The sequence below is a fragment of the Mytilus trossulus genome, chromosome 12, assembly GCF_036588685.1.
Source record: "Mytilus trossulus isolate FHL-02 chromosome 12, PNRI_Mtr1.1.1.hap1, whole genome shotgun sequence".
In the NCBI taxonomy this organism is placed as follows: Eukaryota; Metazoa; Mollusca; class Bivalvia; order Mytilida; family Mytilidae; genus Mytilus; species Mytilus trossulus.
This window is the reverse complement of record NC_086384.1, coordinates 33951418-33969372: the sequence shown is the minus strand read 5'-3', so window position 1 is coordinate 33969372 and position 17955 is coordinate 33951418. Positions and strand designations below refer to the sequence as shown.

Genomic DNA, 17955 nt, shown 5'->3' with positions numbered 1-17955 from the left:
ACCTCATTTTTAAAGTCATCTATAGCTTTGTTTAAAATTAATGATAAATAAAACAAAAGAACTTATGAATACACCGATAACGAACAACATGATTTTGCAATTGTCAGTAATTGTCAAAATCAGTTTTCTTTACTTATATAATAAGTCAAAGTTACAATATAACCGAAAACTACAAAACGCTCTTGTTTTAAGGAATGAACTCTCATAATTAGAAATTATCTCCCCTTTCAAAGTGAAATGATTTATAAGAAATGAATGGAACACACATGTTAATCTTTAATTTCAAATTCAACCTGAATGGACTCTTAAAATTAAAGGGTTAAGCATTTTCACCATTTCCTCCTCTGCTGATCCTACCAAAAACTGCAGCCAAATGCAAGTACATAGTCTACACTATATTTTCAATTTTGCCATTTGATTATGTACTTTCCTTTTTTAATTTTCATTTGAGCTCGGTATGTTTGTTATTTTCCTTTTTAATACTACTGTATGTTCATCGAAAGGTTTAGAAACAAGAAAACACAGATACTACTATCAAAGACAATAATAATGTGTACAGATACATCAGATATTATTGATTTTAAAACATTTGATTAAAAGATAATCACTATAATAGTAAACAGGAGTACATTCAAGTTACATGGATGCAATCAAAATTATAAAAAGAGGGAAAAAATCATTACTTTATGGCAATAAAGATATACATATGATAATATATTATACAATCTTTCATAAAAATAGATAGATTTTAAAACATCTAGCTATACGATGAATAAACCAAAAATCTAATGAATTCAACAGTAGTTTTAACAACATGAATTCACAAATGTTAAGTTTCAATATAGAAAAATATAACTCATTTCTACGGACATCTATTGTTTAGTTTTAAGTTATTAATGAATAAACAATTAACCAACACAGCATGATTTCACAGAAATTGTTAAAATCAGTTATGTGTTATCAAATAATCGGTCAAAACATTCCCACAAACTACCACAAGATAATCTTGAAAGATCCGAACTCTCTAAATAATAAATGTCCTTTCCTTTCAAACTGAAAGGATTAATTTTTTTTTAAAAATGAAGCGAGCATGTAAATCTTACCATTCGTATTTAAAAACTGAATAGATTCTTAAAAAGAATGAGTTAAGCATGTTCACCATTTTCTGTTTGTGATCTAAACAAAACTGCTAAATATTTATAGCAGAAGTGATTTAACTACTAAACCCTTGTAACAAATACATAATCAAAATAGATTTTCAAGTTTTCCGCCTACAGTTTAGACAAAACGTTAGCAGTGACTGTTCTCCAAGTAGTCAGATAATGTTTAAAAATATGTTATCAACTTTCAACTATAAAAATTGAAAATTTATATAATATAAATGATATATCAGGCAAGCATTTTTCAAAACATAATGTCAAAATGATAATATGGATGTAAGCGAACCTCTTATATACACATAATTATAGTGAAGGACAAAACTACTGTAAAACAACTTATTTTTTGCGTTTTACCCTTTCTTGACCTCTTCGCGGCTATTTAATTTCACGATTATCTGATTTACTTGATGAAGTTTATTAAGGAAAGATCAAAGATTGACATATTCGCGACGATTTATATTCGCATTATTTTTCTACTCGCGAAAGTCGCGAAAATAAATCGCTCGCGAAAATAAGTTGGTTTACAGTATTTCATTGGAAACCCTACAATTAGATATACAACTTTTATCAAATTGTACCATTCAATCATGGCAAATTATATTTCAAAGTTTTATTTACTGCAGAACACAATTATCATCTTTTCTTTTTCGACCCTCAACGAAACGTGCTATTGTATCTACCGAGGAACTATCAGCATAATGAGGAGGTGACTGAAGGGATCTTTGTATAGTTGTAGAAGTTGAACTTCCTGCTTGCTTAAAATGCCCTAATGGATCCAAATCATCAACTGGGTTTTCAGTATCAATAGGATTTGCATCAGACTTTTCATCAAAAGGCTTTGTCTCTCTGTCAGTGTACATTATCAGGTAATCGGGGTAGCACTGATTTCTATCAAACACAACAAATATTTTGGGGTCTTTGACGTCATCCACACAAGAATCATACAATTTATGAACCTGCCCCGGAATTTCTGGAGGTCGACGGAGGGAAGGACTACCTACTGTAAACTGCCCGACCAAGACTTTGGCTCAAAACATGAAACGAATGTCCGTTGGTAAATCTGCTTGTGTATATGAATTTCCAGTTCTGGCACGGACAGCAAAATACGAACCTTCCCCATATACAGTTGCATTGCGACCACTTGTTCTGAAGTCAAAGTTATTAGTACAAATACCTCGGCAGGTATTTAAAGCATTAGTACCGTGAAATAAATTTCTTTCATCAATAGTTTTACCATTACCATCTAGTTCAGCATCGGCTAACATAAGGTTCTTCTTGCTGTAAATAAACGAGTTACATCAACCAAAGTCACATGCAAAAATCTTTTCAATATATAAAACTCTGTCTTCAGCCTATCATTGGCCAACATGAAGTATCTGAGAACAGTACTTAGACGTAAATAAAGGCATTAGTAGTATACTGGTGTTCAAATGTCATACTTTTAAAAGAATATTGAAAATATGTGTCACTGATTTTGTGGTCATAGCATTGTCTGAACAATGCTTATATAGCTGCATATTAAGCAGTTGCTTGAACAAAACAAATACAAGACATCAGTCATATAGTTCTTTACGCCAGACAAAGCGTTTGTCTTAATAGGACTAGTAAGTGACTTTATGATACGAATATTTAGAAGACAGGATGACAAGCATTGGCATTTGATACCTTAAACGGATAAAACATTATATACTTAAAGTAGAAAACCCCAATTTGTTTCGGGTTATCAATATTTCGTAAAAAGCTACTGTTCCAAAAATGAGTACTAGTATATCAGTTTCATTGCATTTTAACATAAAAATAGTGGCTGGTGCAAAGTAAAACGACACAAATACCAAGAAAAAAACCCGGAATGTCCTTTAAAGTCATAAGAAACCTCAATTTAAAAAAAATATGCATATGTTGTTTTAATTATAACTAAATGGATAGTTCACTATACAACTTATGTACATATACTTTTTTTCTGAGAAAATTTCTTTAATTTGTTCACATTTAGAAGCAATTCGCCGACATATTTTCCGTATGCATAGTGACTTGAGCATAAGCCTCGTAAAAACCCGGTGGTCGCAATACGCATGGATCTGTCATCAAAATAAACAATTATCTGATTGTACATGTGCTGAATAACCATACTTTTTGTTATTTGTTTACTATAAGGTCACAATCGATAAACTTCGGCTTCAAAACACGGCATTTAATAAGTAGCCATATTTGTTAAATCTTAACAGACAGAGAGAAAAAAAAATACGAAATTCGTGCACAGAGGACTAAGTTTATGATATATACCTGCATTGGTTCAAGAATTGGATAAACATTATTTTTCACCACTCACTCGGTTCATGTGACTTTAACAATTGGCAAAATCAAAAGTTCATATACATCAAATGTATGGAAAACATCTGTCATTCTCCTAACTTGGTACAGGCATTTTCATTTAAAGGAAATGATGGAGTAAACCTTGTTTTAAAGCTAGCTGATCCTCTCACTGGTATGACAGATGCATCAAATTACATTACATTGACAACAAAATGTGACCAAAACAACAAACGTTATAGACAAACATGTCGGAAATAGGGGTATAACAGTCAACACACAACCAACCAAAATGTACCTTTTGCTTAAACCACGAAAAACTATACCCACGAATATAATTGTTTCATATTACATATAGTACATTGTAGTATGTTATTATTCACAAACTCAACAAATAATCACTTTAGATTAGTAAACAAAATGTTGCACTGGTAAGAAATTTCAATCTATATTCAGATTATTGTTTTAAATGGAAATCGGGAACTTCACTCAAAATACATTTGTACGTGCTCAACAATTATCCAAATAGGAGGAAGTTTTGATAAGAAACAACCCTAGGGAATTTTTTAAGTATGTGAGGAACACAACCTTTATATCTTTAATAGATAACCTAGTTCATACTTCCGCCTTATTATTTTTGTAATCTACCTTAAATTTCAAATTCAATTTGCCGTTTAAAATTTTTGGAAATCATTCAAAACACATCTCCCTCATGTTATTCTTATTCCTTTGTCTAATCTATGATCTCCTTGTGATGATAACCTGTTCAACGTTTGTATTAAGAATGAGATTTTATATATTTCGGCCTCCAGTACCAACGAAGTAATTTTAATTGTCGGAATGCATATCTATTGTTACTTTAGATGTTAGAAAACTATGTTTTGAAATGATAACAGTAAATACATCATTGATCAATTATCAGCTTGGAATTATTTATTTCTAGAGAGCAAATATCCATAAGTGTATTAGAATACCAGCGCACTTAAACCTATATCGACCTGCGATGTTGACCACTATCTTCAGTTTTACAAAATCGAAATCCTATTAAACTTACATGTCATATTCGCTCCATAGTTTTCTATTTTGAATTCGATATATAAACTTGAACTCAAATCGATCTGGATCCATTGTATCGGTAAGTGACGTCAACACTTCCCTGCACTCTTTCCATGTCGTCTCAAGTTCAACCAGTTCAAAATCATGTGCACAGTCCCAGTTATAGAAGTGGACAGGTTTTGTTGTACTCAAAGCTGCAGGAAATGGTATACTCTTTGGACTAAAAAGAAAAAAAGAAATTTTGGGAATTTAATTCCAAAGAGTTGTCACCCCTATGAGATGGTATGCTTTGAAAGTGTAAGAATATATAAAGATTATACCTACAAAACACTATTGCTACGACAACAACATGGACGAAAGAAACAAGTCTTTAGGCAGACATAAAATCATTGATATTTTATGGGCGATTTTAACATCTGAAACAATGGTGTTATGTAAATTCATACGCAACTTATTTCATTGTAATTACATTTAATTTAGTAACTCGTTCTAAATGTACATTGTGCCGTTAAGAGAGGTAATATTGATTTTAGATTTCCACCTAAAAAGATGATTTGTGATGAAGGAAGGTCCTAAATGTCTGTCAAAAACCTAAACTATCGAGAAAAACATCTTGTTGTTTTCGATTATTCATATCATGCTGATGATTTAATGAAATTTGAAAGTAGTTCTTAAGTCACTAAAGATATGTATTGTTTTCACCAACTTATTAAGAATTTGTGAAAATATTGTGAACTCGATTCAAATTAAAACACTAAGTCTCTTTTCTTAATCACACTTTATAACTTTGCATGATATTTCCTATTATAAGCGCGAAGGCATCAAATAGAGTTTAGAACTGAGTTTTTCCGATATATATAGAAATATAAAACTCACAATTGTAATATCAGTGCAATACTAATAATTGTAATATCAGTGCAATACTAACAATTGTAATATCAGTGCAATACTAACAATTGTATTATAAGTGCATTACTAACAATTGTAATATCAGTGCAATACTAACAATTGTAATAGCAGTGCAATACTAACAATTGTATTATAAGTGCATTACTAACAATTGTAATATAAGTGCAATACTAACAATTGTAATATCAGTGCAATACTAACAATCTTAATATTTGTGCAATACTTACAACTGATTCTGAAGTATATTATCCTTTGAAACAAACAAAGGACGTCTAATAATTTGTCGTACATCATCTGTTTCTAGGTTAACTTGTGTCATCTTTAAGAAGTCTATCCTATACATGAAGTTTTCGTTCTCTTTTGTATACAAATAAGTCTTCTGTTTTGTCTGATACTTCTTCTCAAGGGTGAACAGAAACACATCCTTTGAAAGCAATAAATATATTTGTAATGTCAAATTATGTAATATATATTTTGATGCAAAACTGATAATTCTATGTATAGCAAGTAGAAAAATGCACAAAAATTAAAAAAGCCGTACAGGTACCTACATGTATAGTTGTTAATTTCTGTGTCATTTTGGTCTCTTGTGGAGCGTTGTCTCATTGGCAATCATATCAAATCTTCATTTCTTATAAAACAATATCAACTATTTTCAATTATATTTGCTTACGAAAATGTTGATTGTTAACAAAAATAAACGAGCTCAGATACATGCACATGATCCTTATAGATTGTAATTGGTTACATTTTGAAATCAATGAATCATTTGAATAATCCAGTGGCAACGTATTGTCCGATACACACTGAAAATGATAATTCATCAGCAGCGTTTTTAACCCAAAGGCTGTAATGCAAACTGTGATACTCAATCTTAGGAGCATGATAAAGTTGAATAAGATTCAACGATACATAACACACTCACCTTAAAAAAGTTTCCTCATGGTTCATAGACGCCATATTTTGCAGAGCAAAATACAAACATATTTTGTTACACAATAGGTAGGAAACTTTCAAGGTTTTACACCGTTACCTTTATGATCAAGTTTGTATGTGGAAGTTGCAATCTTAGTGTTCGAATATGTGAAAACAGTTTCCTTATCTTATTTCTTACTTATTATCTATATTTATCAATTTTTACACATTCGTAATGTCTTCATACGCTGTTTTCTTTATTACATTCTATTATTTCTTAGAATATAATGTATTAGTAATTGGCATATTTTTGATAAATGAACTTAAAAATCAACAAAACAATTTTGTACAATATCCACGTTGGTTGTTGGCCCTTTTTGCTGTAATGGTAAAACAGGTGAACAATAAGAATGAAACATAAGTTATCATCACCCTAAACAACAAAGATAACTGATCTGACCTTGTTAAACATAGTCCATTTACCACTGTCATCTTTCACATACCACCTCCACTGTGTTATATAGCTATCAACCGAAGGTTTTCTCTCAGCGAATGAATGAGTACTGAGCCGTCTCACATTACTCCACTGATTGTCCCCACTAACTGATTGGTCATCAACATTTAATATTACGGCATGCATCTTTGCAAACCAAATATGGTAACTATATCTTTTATCGGTTTTCTAAATTATAAAATATTTAACATTAGTTCAAAAAAAGGATTTTCTGCCATTAAAAATCTTGCTGAATGTGCATTATTCCTGAGATTAGTATATCTTAAATAGTTAAACATAATAGAGCACTAAAAAGGCCATTTTTTTGTAAAATCAATTTAATATAGGTCACAAAAAAGTCCTATAAATTTCATACCAAGGATAACAGAGATCCAAATATTTCAAGTTTTCCAGGAACTGAAAGTACATTTAAAATACAAGATTCTGTAAGTTTACAAACCACCATAACATACATGAGTTAGTTAAAAGTGTGGTGGAATAATTTATATTAAAGATTGAATACCAGATCTATTATTCAACAGTGAAGTTGTTTAAAAAGTCCCTAAAATTAAAACTAGATGCCTGTTTAGTCATTGATTATTTGAATAAAATTATTACCACAGTAAAAACCTCTTTTTGTCTTTCGTATTGTTGCAGACCTAAGATGACCTGTATATAATTGCTTACTTCCACTTGATTTAAACAACTCTGATGGATATTTGTCTCATTGGCAATCATTCACATATATTTTTATTTTGATATAAGAGTTTAAAACTTCATCATAGTATTGTCAAAGGTAACTGCGCTTACAAAGCAATCTTATGCTTTTTGAAACGAAGGTTGGTCGGGAATTATATCATAAACTTCTAGACTGTATTTACCATATAATCAAAGTTATGTTGTAAAATGGTGTAACCATCATAAACTTACTTCAATTACTACATAATCTTGTACATTACAGTAAGCTTTCTCTATAATCTCGTTTTCTTCCGAGGAAAAAGAAACCCAATCCTCAGATATCTTTAATTGCCACAAGTACGGCAATCCACTTGGAAGGTGGTGGTTTTTACATGATGGCGACGGACATTTATCTTTCGACACAAATAAGCAGATTTTGGATTTTTCTGTTTCGTCTTTCAATAAAGATGGGTTTATTTCCTGGTAATCTGGATCTGATGGGTTGCAACTTGCTTGTTTTGTCTTGACTCTTTTAATGTGTTCGACAGAACTGATGCCCTTTTCCTCCTCTTCCCACATTTGCATCATAATCCTCTCTCTTTCTTTTATGTTATCATCCTCGTCCCCATCATTATATTGTATTTTGGATGTAGACATTTCAGTTAGATCTAGCTCATCTTTACCCACAATCCCACAAATTATATTTTCTTTTGATTCAAATCTTTCTTTTCGACCACTATTTGGTTTTTCACTTTCCACTATGCCTTCTGTACTTTGGATGTCAGAAGTGGTCACCTTTTGGGGTGCTTTTACCGGAACAGACGCAGTATTCGAAAGACTTTCAGTACTGTCATTGACATCGCTGTCGTTATTATATGTATTGTCATCATCAATACCATCTTCAACATGACTGGGGTCAGAATCATCGGAATGTTTTTCACTTTCTTCTCTTTGTCTTGGTGGTACATATATATTCTTAAGTACTCGTTCCTCTTCCCATCCCTTCATATGAAACGATTCTAGAACCCATTTATTGTGGAACTGAGTGATAGAGTGCGTTTTCTGAAACTTGCATGGATCTTCGCATTTCCTAAAAATTTTGTTTTGACATAAATGCAAGTATGGACATCTTTTATCTGAATTTTCTATCTGGCACCCATTGTTGTAAATATAATCTACACAAAGTGACGGGGATTTACAATTTAAAACAATTTTTATGTCAGCTTCACTAAAATCGCTTATGCCAAGTTTATTCTTTAAATGACGATTGTGTCGGCTTCTGAAACTATGAGACAACGAACAATTACTTGCTTTGCAGTTACCTCGGATAAAACGACGGCAAATGTGAAAGAAGTGACACGAAGTGTTCTCACATTGACCTGGATTTTTTTTATTGTTCCAAATGGCACAAATGTTTGCATCCCTAAAAAATGGTTGGATATAAACAATGGCCTGTCCATCCCAGAAAACATGAAATCTTCGACCATGTTTCTTGAACCAAAGACATACGTTAGAGTTGTCAGGGAAAAGATGACAGCTCTCCAATAGATCTTCAAATGCACAACCTCCCTTGAAATTTTTTATTAAAAATTTTAATACCTCAATATCGTCAACATCTGGTATTTCACTCTCATTGCCCTCTGAGTCGTCCCTATCAGATTTTAATTTGTCACATTTTTCTTTTCGACGACCCTGACTTCTATCCTTACGTTCTACTCGATTATGACTTTTATCAGTATGGTTAATTTGATGTCCCTCAGAGTTGTCCGTCTGATCATTTTCTAAAAATCTATCTCCAACACGTTTTTCCATACCTCCCTCGTGACCTTTGCCTATCGGTCCTCTTTTCTGTTGGCCTAGTGTTTCGTCTTTCTCTGCATTTAGTTCATTCAAGCGACCACTCATACTTTGATTGCCTCCCCTTCTCCTTTGTTGACCATTTCCTCTATCACTTTGAAAATCAAATTGCTTTCCATGATGACTATCCGAGTTCGTATTCTTATTTTGTCTTTGATCGCCCCTATAATTACCATGTTTTCCTCCTTTGCTCTGTTTGGGTCCTCTATAACCTATGTTATTGACACTTTCTGATGATTTTACAAACCTTTTGTTCAGACCGTGTGATGTGATGTCGCTTAGATTTCTTTGACTTCCCCTGTCATTTGTTTTAGACTGCTGGTCACGAAAATCGCTTTGAAATTCACAATCTGAGTCATCACTGTCTGTTTCACTATCTTCTGAAGATTCCGAATGTTCTACATCATCTTCTTCTGTGTGTTGTACTTTGTCCCTTCTACCGCCATGGTTACTTTTCTGTCTATGTTCTCTTTCCATGAAATTATCTTGTGACCCTGTTTTATTTTGGTAGTGCTCTGTTGGTTCATCTACCAATAATGATTTCAGTTTATTAAATCTAACATCTTTAGCATGCTTTATCTGTGCTGATCCGTCATTATCTCTTTCCTGATCAACCTTATTTTTGTCTCTTTTGTCTTTGATTTTCTTTGTTGATTTTCCTTGACCTTGTGGTACATATGATGATTTATGTATGTCTCGAGTTTCATGTTCTGTTGGTGGAGTACCATGATGACTATCCCAATTAAAATTTCCTGAAAATGATTAAACTTTTGTTTAAGTATAATTGATATAGAGCTTATCTTCAGATTTAATTTGAGCAGTGTATTTCTGAAATTTTACTTTAAAGGTCTATATATTGTCATTTCATTCATTCATTTATTAATTAATTTTTTTATGATATAATTTCAACAGCTTTTCCATTGCGGCAGCCTATTGCAAAAATTTGCTCACACCAATTTTAAAACTTAAAAAACAGTTTTATCATCCTTTGTCTTACAATTTGAGAGCGTATTTGAACATTAGGCTCCTCGTTATATCGAGAGTGTTGTAAATCGGGAACAAAACGATCAAAAGCACCCCTGGTGATGTTCAGATTAGTTCAAACAAAAGCATTAACACTTAACATATATATTGGTTTTACATGTTCTAGAGCTTAAGAGTCTTGATAGAGGTGTGTTACAGACGATGCCTTTTTGACTATTGGTAATACTTTGTTTTAAATGTTTTAGAGCTATCAACCTACATAAATTATCCGATACAGTAATAGATAACTTAAACTTGATTCAATGGAAGAAAAAAATCAATAGACAATTTTCATATTATCGACCTTTTTCACCGTAAATCATTTTTTTCGACAGTTTACTTCCATGGGGTAGGACATCCTGTACTAGATCAAGCAAATGCAACGGGAATAAGTAAATTCAATGTTTTAGTCGGTACAATCTTTAGAGAAGGCTTACTGTTTGCTGCTTTCTATACATTGTTATGATATTGTTATTATTATGTTTATTTATGTTGGCCTTATTTGTGTTGTATGGCCTGATAGTTGTTTACCAAATAATCTTATAACTGTGCAGTTTAGGTATCGCTGGAACAATCACAGAATGATTGGAACTTTCTAGAATGATCCTTATAAAAGATGCGTAATTTAAACTTCTACGTTATTCCAGAAACTTCCGTTGTAACTTTCCAGGATTGTCCACAATGTTCCATTATAGAGTGTTCTAGAATTTTCCATGACAACACTATATATATATATACAGACACTAAAGTTAAACTCTCATAATTAAACTTGGACATAGACATTGATAGACATTAGTATTCACAGCATTTGGATTGACACTTTTATTCTACAAACAACATCATACTGGATTGTGACATTAGAAGTGAACGTAATATTCAAATTGGATTCCGAAAGATTTCCGGATACAGATAAAGATAACAGATTGGACTCATATTTTGACAGTTAAGTTAACAGTAATATTTGTGTAATACCTTTTGTAAACTTTTGTATATTAAATATTGTTAAATTTTACTATTGATTTGTGTCTGTTGTTGGCTTCAATTTAAAGGCGATTTCTGGCCGTAACAGAAATTGGGGGCTCGTCCTGGGATCTTTAAAATATTTTATTCAAAATTTGTTTAGTATTTTTATTATAACTAGCCAACAAAATTCTACAAAATGGCATTTTATGCTGGTAAATTTTTTAAAACGCCAGACCTGGAGAGTTTTGATAATTTAAAGAAAAGAGGAATTAGTGTTGCTTGCTAAACAACTGAAATTAGTTTTTAAAGTATCTATGAGAAAACAAATGATAAAAAATTTGGTTATAGACAAATTAGTTGACGCAGAAATTTTAGGTGAAGAGGCTCTTGGTCTTAAGGTCGAAACTGTTGACGCTATTTAATTAAAACAGCTTGCACTAGAACATGAACTTAAATTAAAAGAACTGGAAATGAAGGAAAGGTTAGAGATGGAGAAAACCAAGGAAAAACAAGATGAACTTAAAATTAAACAGGCAGAGCTGGAAATGAAGGAAAGGTTGGAAATGGATAAAAAAGAAAAAGAAGATAAATTTAAATTAAAAGAACTTGAAATGAGAGAAAGGCTTGAGATGGAAAAACTGAAAATTGAAATGGTCAAAGAAGAAAGCAACACTAAAGTCCAGACCAAATCAGATTATTTTGATGCAGCAAAAAATATACGTTTGGTTCCAAAATTTAGTGAAAAAACAGTCGATAAATATTTCCCACAGTTTGAGAAAATTGCTAATAATTTGAAATGGCCAATGCCGTATTGGACTACGATGCTGCAAAGTGTTTTTGAGGGTAAGGCCGCTGAAATATATTCTGCACTTCCATCAGAAAAAAGTTCCGATTATGACACGGTAAAACAGGATGTTTTGAAAGCTTATGAGCTAGTACCAGAAGCATATAGACAGAAATTTAGATCTTATAAAAAGTTTGATTCACAAACCTTTGTGAAATTTGCTCGGGAAAAAGAAGATCTATTTGATAAATGGCTTACGTCAAAGAAAACAGATAACAATTTTGATAATCTAAGACAATTGATTTTATTAGAAGAGTTCAAACAATGTGTTCATTTAGAATTAAAAACACATTTAGATGACAAAACTGTCGAGTCAATACATGATGCAGCTGTCATTTCAGATAATTATACTCTTTCACATAAAAGAAGTTTCAAGGGTCAAAATGTTTATACTTCCAGTGGAAATTACAAAAATCACAGCACTGAGCGTACTGATAGTAAGCCTGTTGCACAGAATAAGAGTCAGTCCAGTTATAATATGTCTAGTCCAAAATTTGATACTTTTGAGAAGAAGTCACTGACTTGTGCTTATTGTAAGAAGATTGGTCACCTGATGGCTGATTGTTTTAGACTCCAGAAGAAGAATGAACGAGATAATAAGCCGAAGACCAGTGCTTGTACGACACCTTATATTACCAGTACATTGGAATGCCCTGCGCGTCAGGCTTTTAAGTCCAGTTTTTGTGATTACATGGAGGAATACAAACCCTTTATGTCTGATGGGTTTGTTTCTATTGTTGATGATACCACTCTTCAGCCTTTTAAGATTTTACGGGACACTGGAGCTTCTCAGTCTTTATTGTTAGAAGGTGTGTTGCCTTTGTCCGAGAAGACTTCTGTTGGTGCCTCTGTTTTGTTACAAGGTGTAGAGTTGGGTTGTATAGATGTTCCTCTCCATCGTATTTATCTGAAGTCAGATTTAATAACTGGACCAGTTGTTGTAGGTGTTCGTCCTAATCTCCCTGTTGAGGGTGTTACATTATTGCTAGGAAATGATCTAGCTAGGAACAAAGTGGTTGCTGAACCAATTGTTACCAGTGAACCGGTGGTGGATGTTAAATCACCTGAAGATGATGCTGAATCCAGCTTGTGTTGTTACTAGGGCGATGGCTAGAAAACAACAAAATGAGAATTTGCAAGAAGACAAATTTGATTACATGGACCTTTCTGACACTTTTATAGCTGACATTGAAGGTCCTGGTAGCTCAGAAAAGGCCATAGTAAGACCACCTAGTGATAACAAAAATGTTATTATGCCATGGCCAGATGTAAACAGCCATTCATTAGACCGACAGAATTTAGTCGAAGAACAACATAAAGACGCTGAGGTTCTTCAGCTCAGCCAGATAGCTCAACCACAGGAGGAAGCAGACAAAGTGGCCGAATGCTATTACCATCAGGACGGCATTTAATGAGGAAGTGGAGGCCTCCTGATGCCACCCCAGAGGAGGAATGGAGAGTGCTATACCAAGTGGTGGTGCCTAAAGTTTATAGGCAAGAAATTATTGGTCTTGCCCATGACCCCCCCCCCCATTTGCTGGGCACTTAGGTATAACGAAGACTTGCCTAAAAATATTGCAACATTTCTACTGGCCCAGACTTAGAAATGATGTCGCAGAATACTGCAACTCATGCCATATATGCCAGGTTGTTGGTAAGCCTTACCAGAAAATACCACCAGCACCACTTCTGCCTATTCCAGCCTTTGACGAACCTTTCAGTAGAGTTCTAATTGACTGCGTTGGACTTTTACCAAAGACCAAGACTGGAAATGCGTATTTATTGACGATCATGTGTACATCTACTCGCTTTCCTGAAGCTATTCCGCTCAGAAATATCAAGACACCTACTATCGTCAAAGCTTTAATCAAATTTTTCACGTTAGTAGGGCTTCCCAAGTCTATACAGTCCGACCAGGGATCAAACTTCATGTCAGGTTTATTTCAGCAAGTCGTATACCAGTTAGGGATTGCTCAGTACAGATCAAGTGCTTACCATCCAGAATTTCAAGGTGCCTTAGAACGTTTTCATCAAACATTGAACAACATGATTAGAACTTGTTGTCTTCAATTTGACAGAGACTGGGATGATGGAGTTCACTTTCTACTTTTTGCAGTCCGAGAGGCTGTTCAAGAATCCCTTGGATTTAGTCCCTTTGAGTTGGTATTTGGTCATACTGTAAGGGGACCGTTAAAATTGATTAAGGAAAAGTGGCTTACTGAACATACTGACTTGAATCTTTTAGACTATGTATCTAGATTTAAAGAAAATGTATACTGCTTGTCAAATTGTTCAGAAAACTTGAAAAATGTACAGAACAAGATGAAAACATGGTATGATAAAGATGCCAGGGACAGAGTTTTTGAGCCTGGTGATAAGGTACTTGTATTTTTGCCAGTCCCTGGACATCCTTTACAGGCTAAATATTGTGGTCCTTATACAACAGAAAGTAAAATTAATGATTTGAATTATATTGTAAAAACCCCAGGTCGGCGCAAACAAAATAGAGTGTGTCATATTAATATGTTAAAACCATATTTTGAGCGTACTAATGTAATATGTGATAGTAAACCAGTTGCCACTTTAGGCATGGTTAAATTTGAGAACAATCATGACAAACCAGATGTAATTGAACCAACTTTTAGTTGTAAAACTATGGAAGAGACAGTTAGATTGAAAAATTCAGAAATTTTGTCAATTTTAGATTCAAAACTTGCACATCTGTCTTTTGATCGTAGAGAAGAAATAAAAACTTTGGTATTTTCTTCTTAAAATCTTTTTTCAGATGTGCCAAACAAAACCACTGCTGTTTGTCATGATGTTGATGTCGGAGATGCTTCTCCAATTAAGTAACATCCTTACAGGCTCAATCCACTCAAACTTGAAGTTATGAGAAAAGAAATTAAATATATGCTGGACAATGATATTATTGAGCCGAGTAACAGTGAATGGAGCTCTCCTTGTCTCCTTGTGCCAAAACCAGATAAAACTTTTCGTTTCGTGACTGATTTCAGAAAAGTAAATTCAGTCTCAAAATCTGATTCCTATCCGATTCCAAGGATAGACGATTGTATTGACAATATCGGTCAAGCCAAATTTGTGAGTAAATTTGATTTATTGAAAGGTTATTGGCAAGTTCCATTGACACAGAGAGCTCGTGAAATATCAGCTTGTGTTACACCAGATGGCTTATTTCAATACACTGTAATGCCGTTTGGCATGAAAAGTGCACCAGCTACATTTCAAAGAATGATCAATAATGTTATAAAAGATTTAGACTGTTGTTATGCTTATATTGATGATCTAATTGTATGTAGTGATAGCTGGGAACAGAATTTAACACATTTGTATGATACTTTTGATAGATTGTCAAAATCAAATTTGACTGTTAATCTTGGTAAAAGTGAATTTTGTCAGGCCACTGTTGATTATTTAGGGCATACAGTTGGCCAAGGTCAAGTAAAACCTATAATGGCTAAAGTGGAAGCTATTTCCAAATTTCCTCCTCCTACAAATAGAAAACAACTTATGAGATATTTAGGCATGATTGGATTTTACAGAAAATTTTGTTCAAATTTTGCTACTGTTGTTCAACCATTGACTCATCTTTTACGGAAAGATTCTTAATTTATCTGGAGCGAAAATTGTCAAAAAGCTTTTGAAAATAGCAAATCACTTTTAATTAACAGTCCAGTTCTGATTACTCCAGACTTTGAAAAACAATTTAAACTTGCCGTTGATGCAAGCGATGTGGGAATAGGAGCTGTTTTATATCAAGAGACAGATGATAATGTTGAAAAATCTATATCATATTTTTCTAAGAAATTAGATAAACATCAGAAAAATTATTCAACTATTGAAAAAGAGTGTTTTGCAATGTTGTCAGCACTTCAACATTTTGATGTATATTTGAATCCCACTGTATATCCTATTCTTGTTTATACTGATCATAATCCTCTCACCTTCATGCATAAAATGAGAAACAAGAATCAGAGGTTGACTAGGTGGAGTTTATTGTTACAGGAATATGATGTAATTGTAAAACATATTAAGGGTAAAGATAATGTAATAGCTGATGCTTTATCTAGAGCTTATTAAATCACTTTGTATATATTATGTATTTTTGTTCATATTATTCATGATAAGTTTTTGTTACACTAAGACTTCTTTTAAGGGGGGATATGTTATGATATTGTAATTATTATGTTTATTTATGTTGGCCTAATTTGTGTTGTATGGCCTGATAGTTGTTTACCAAATAATCTTATAACTGTGCAGTTTATGGATCGCTGGAACAATCACAGCATGATTGGAACTTTCTCGAATGATCCTTATAAAAGATGCGTAATTTAAACTTCTACGTTATTCCAGGAACTTCCTTTGTAACTTTCCAGGATTGTCCACAATGTTCCATTATAGAGTGTTCTAGAATTTTCCATGACAGCACTATATATATACAGACACTAAAGTTAAACTCTCATAAATAAACTTGGACATAGACATTGATAGACATTAGTATTCACAGCATTTGGACTGACACTTTTATTCTACAAACAACATCATACTGGATTGTGACATTAGTAGTGAACGTAATATTCAAATTGGATTCCAAAAGATTTCCGGATACAGATAAAGATAACAGATTGGACTCATATTTTGACAGTTAAGTTAACAGTAATATTTGTGAAATACCTTTTGTAAACTTTTGTATATTAAATATTGTTAAATTTTACTATTGATTTGTGTCTTTTGTTGGCTACAATTTAAAGGCGATTTCTGGCCGTAACAACATGACTAAATCATCGGAAAACAGTGAACTTTCTCCATAAATTACGCCAAATGTAATATTTGATTTTAATTCGTTTATGTTGCTCGTCATTGACCAAGTATCAGGATGTCCTACCGCAAAGTAGGTAACCTGTCGAAAAATTATAGAAGCCGGAGTAAATATGAATAAAAGCAAAAGTAGTATACCGCTGTTCAAAACTCATAAATCCATGGACAAAAAACAAAATCGGGGTAACAAACCAAAACCGAGGGAAACGCATTAAATATAAGAGGAGAACAACGACACAACACCGAAACGCGCAACACACAGAAACGGACCAAGCATCAGACAAAATCCCACGAGAATAACAAATATAACATCCAAACCAAATACATGAATTTGGGATAGACAAGTACCGTGCCACGTCTTATCTTATGAAATGCTTTATTGATATATGGAAAAAATATTCGATACACGGGTACCTGAATGTAACGTTGACCCATGGTTCATTGGTTGATACATTGGTTGTGACATCAAAGGAGGAATGTATTGTGATGGCATTTGTGGTGGCATTGGTGGTTGCATTGGCGGTGGAGGTTGTTGCTGTTGGGGCATCGGTACTGGTACATACATATCTGAGACGAAAAAGTGATAATGGTTTACTTTTACTAATTTTGACTTCTATGAATAGTTGTCTCATTGCAACTCAAATTACATCATTCTTCTTATGTCTAATAAGTTTCATTACAGGGCTGTTTTTTTTCACTTTGTTGTTTCTTTCACATATTCCCGGTTTCCATTCTCAATTCAATTCATTAGAACACCTTACTCGATACATTTAACACGTTCCTTGATATATATGTAAAGATTTCAGTGTCGGCTTAGTTTAACATAGCCTGTAGAAACTGCATTGGAAAAAGCAGTACAAATTCCTTTAACTTCTTAACTTAAGGTGGTGTCGTTTTTGGAGATCGTTCAT

At 33.1% G+C, this 17955-nt stretch overlaps 1 protein-coding gene across 1 annotated transcript; it reads right to left on the bottom strand.

Moving 5' to 3' along the window:
* Positions 1-777: 777 nt before the first annotated feature.
* On the bottom strand, positions 778-17605 carry LOC134693866 (uncharacterized). The gene is made up of 6 exons (XM_063554804.1): positions 17459-17605; positions 7774-10130; positions 6811-7032; positions 5663-5859; positions 4525-4746; positions 778-2438 (listed from the first exon to the last, which is right to left on the bottom strand). Exons 1-6 carry the CDS (start codon positions 17589-17591, stop codon positions 2189-2191), a joined length of 3381 nt encoding a protein of 1126 aa, XP_063410874.1. The 5' UTR covers positions 17592-17605; the 3' UTR covers positions 778-2188.
* Positions 17606-17955: the final 350 nt, after the last annotated feature.

What these genes read in the sequence shown, in the direction of transcription:
- LOC134693866 (XM_063554804.1), bottom strand. Translation starts at nt 17,591, where the DNA reads ATGCCCCAACAGCAACAACCTCCACCGCCAATGCAACCACCAATGCCA. An exon ending in AATATACTTCAGAATCAGTT is followed by an intron (nt 4,747 to 5,662) that starts GTAAGTATTGCA and finishes TTTTCTTTTTAG; the next exon opens with TCCAAAGAGTATACCATTTC. An exon ending in CTATGGAGCGAATATGACAT is followed by an intron (nt 2,439 to 4,524) that starts GTAAGTTTAATA and finishes GTTTATTTACAG; the next exon opens with CAAGAAGAACCTTATGTTAG.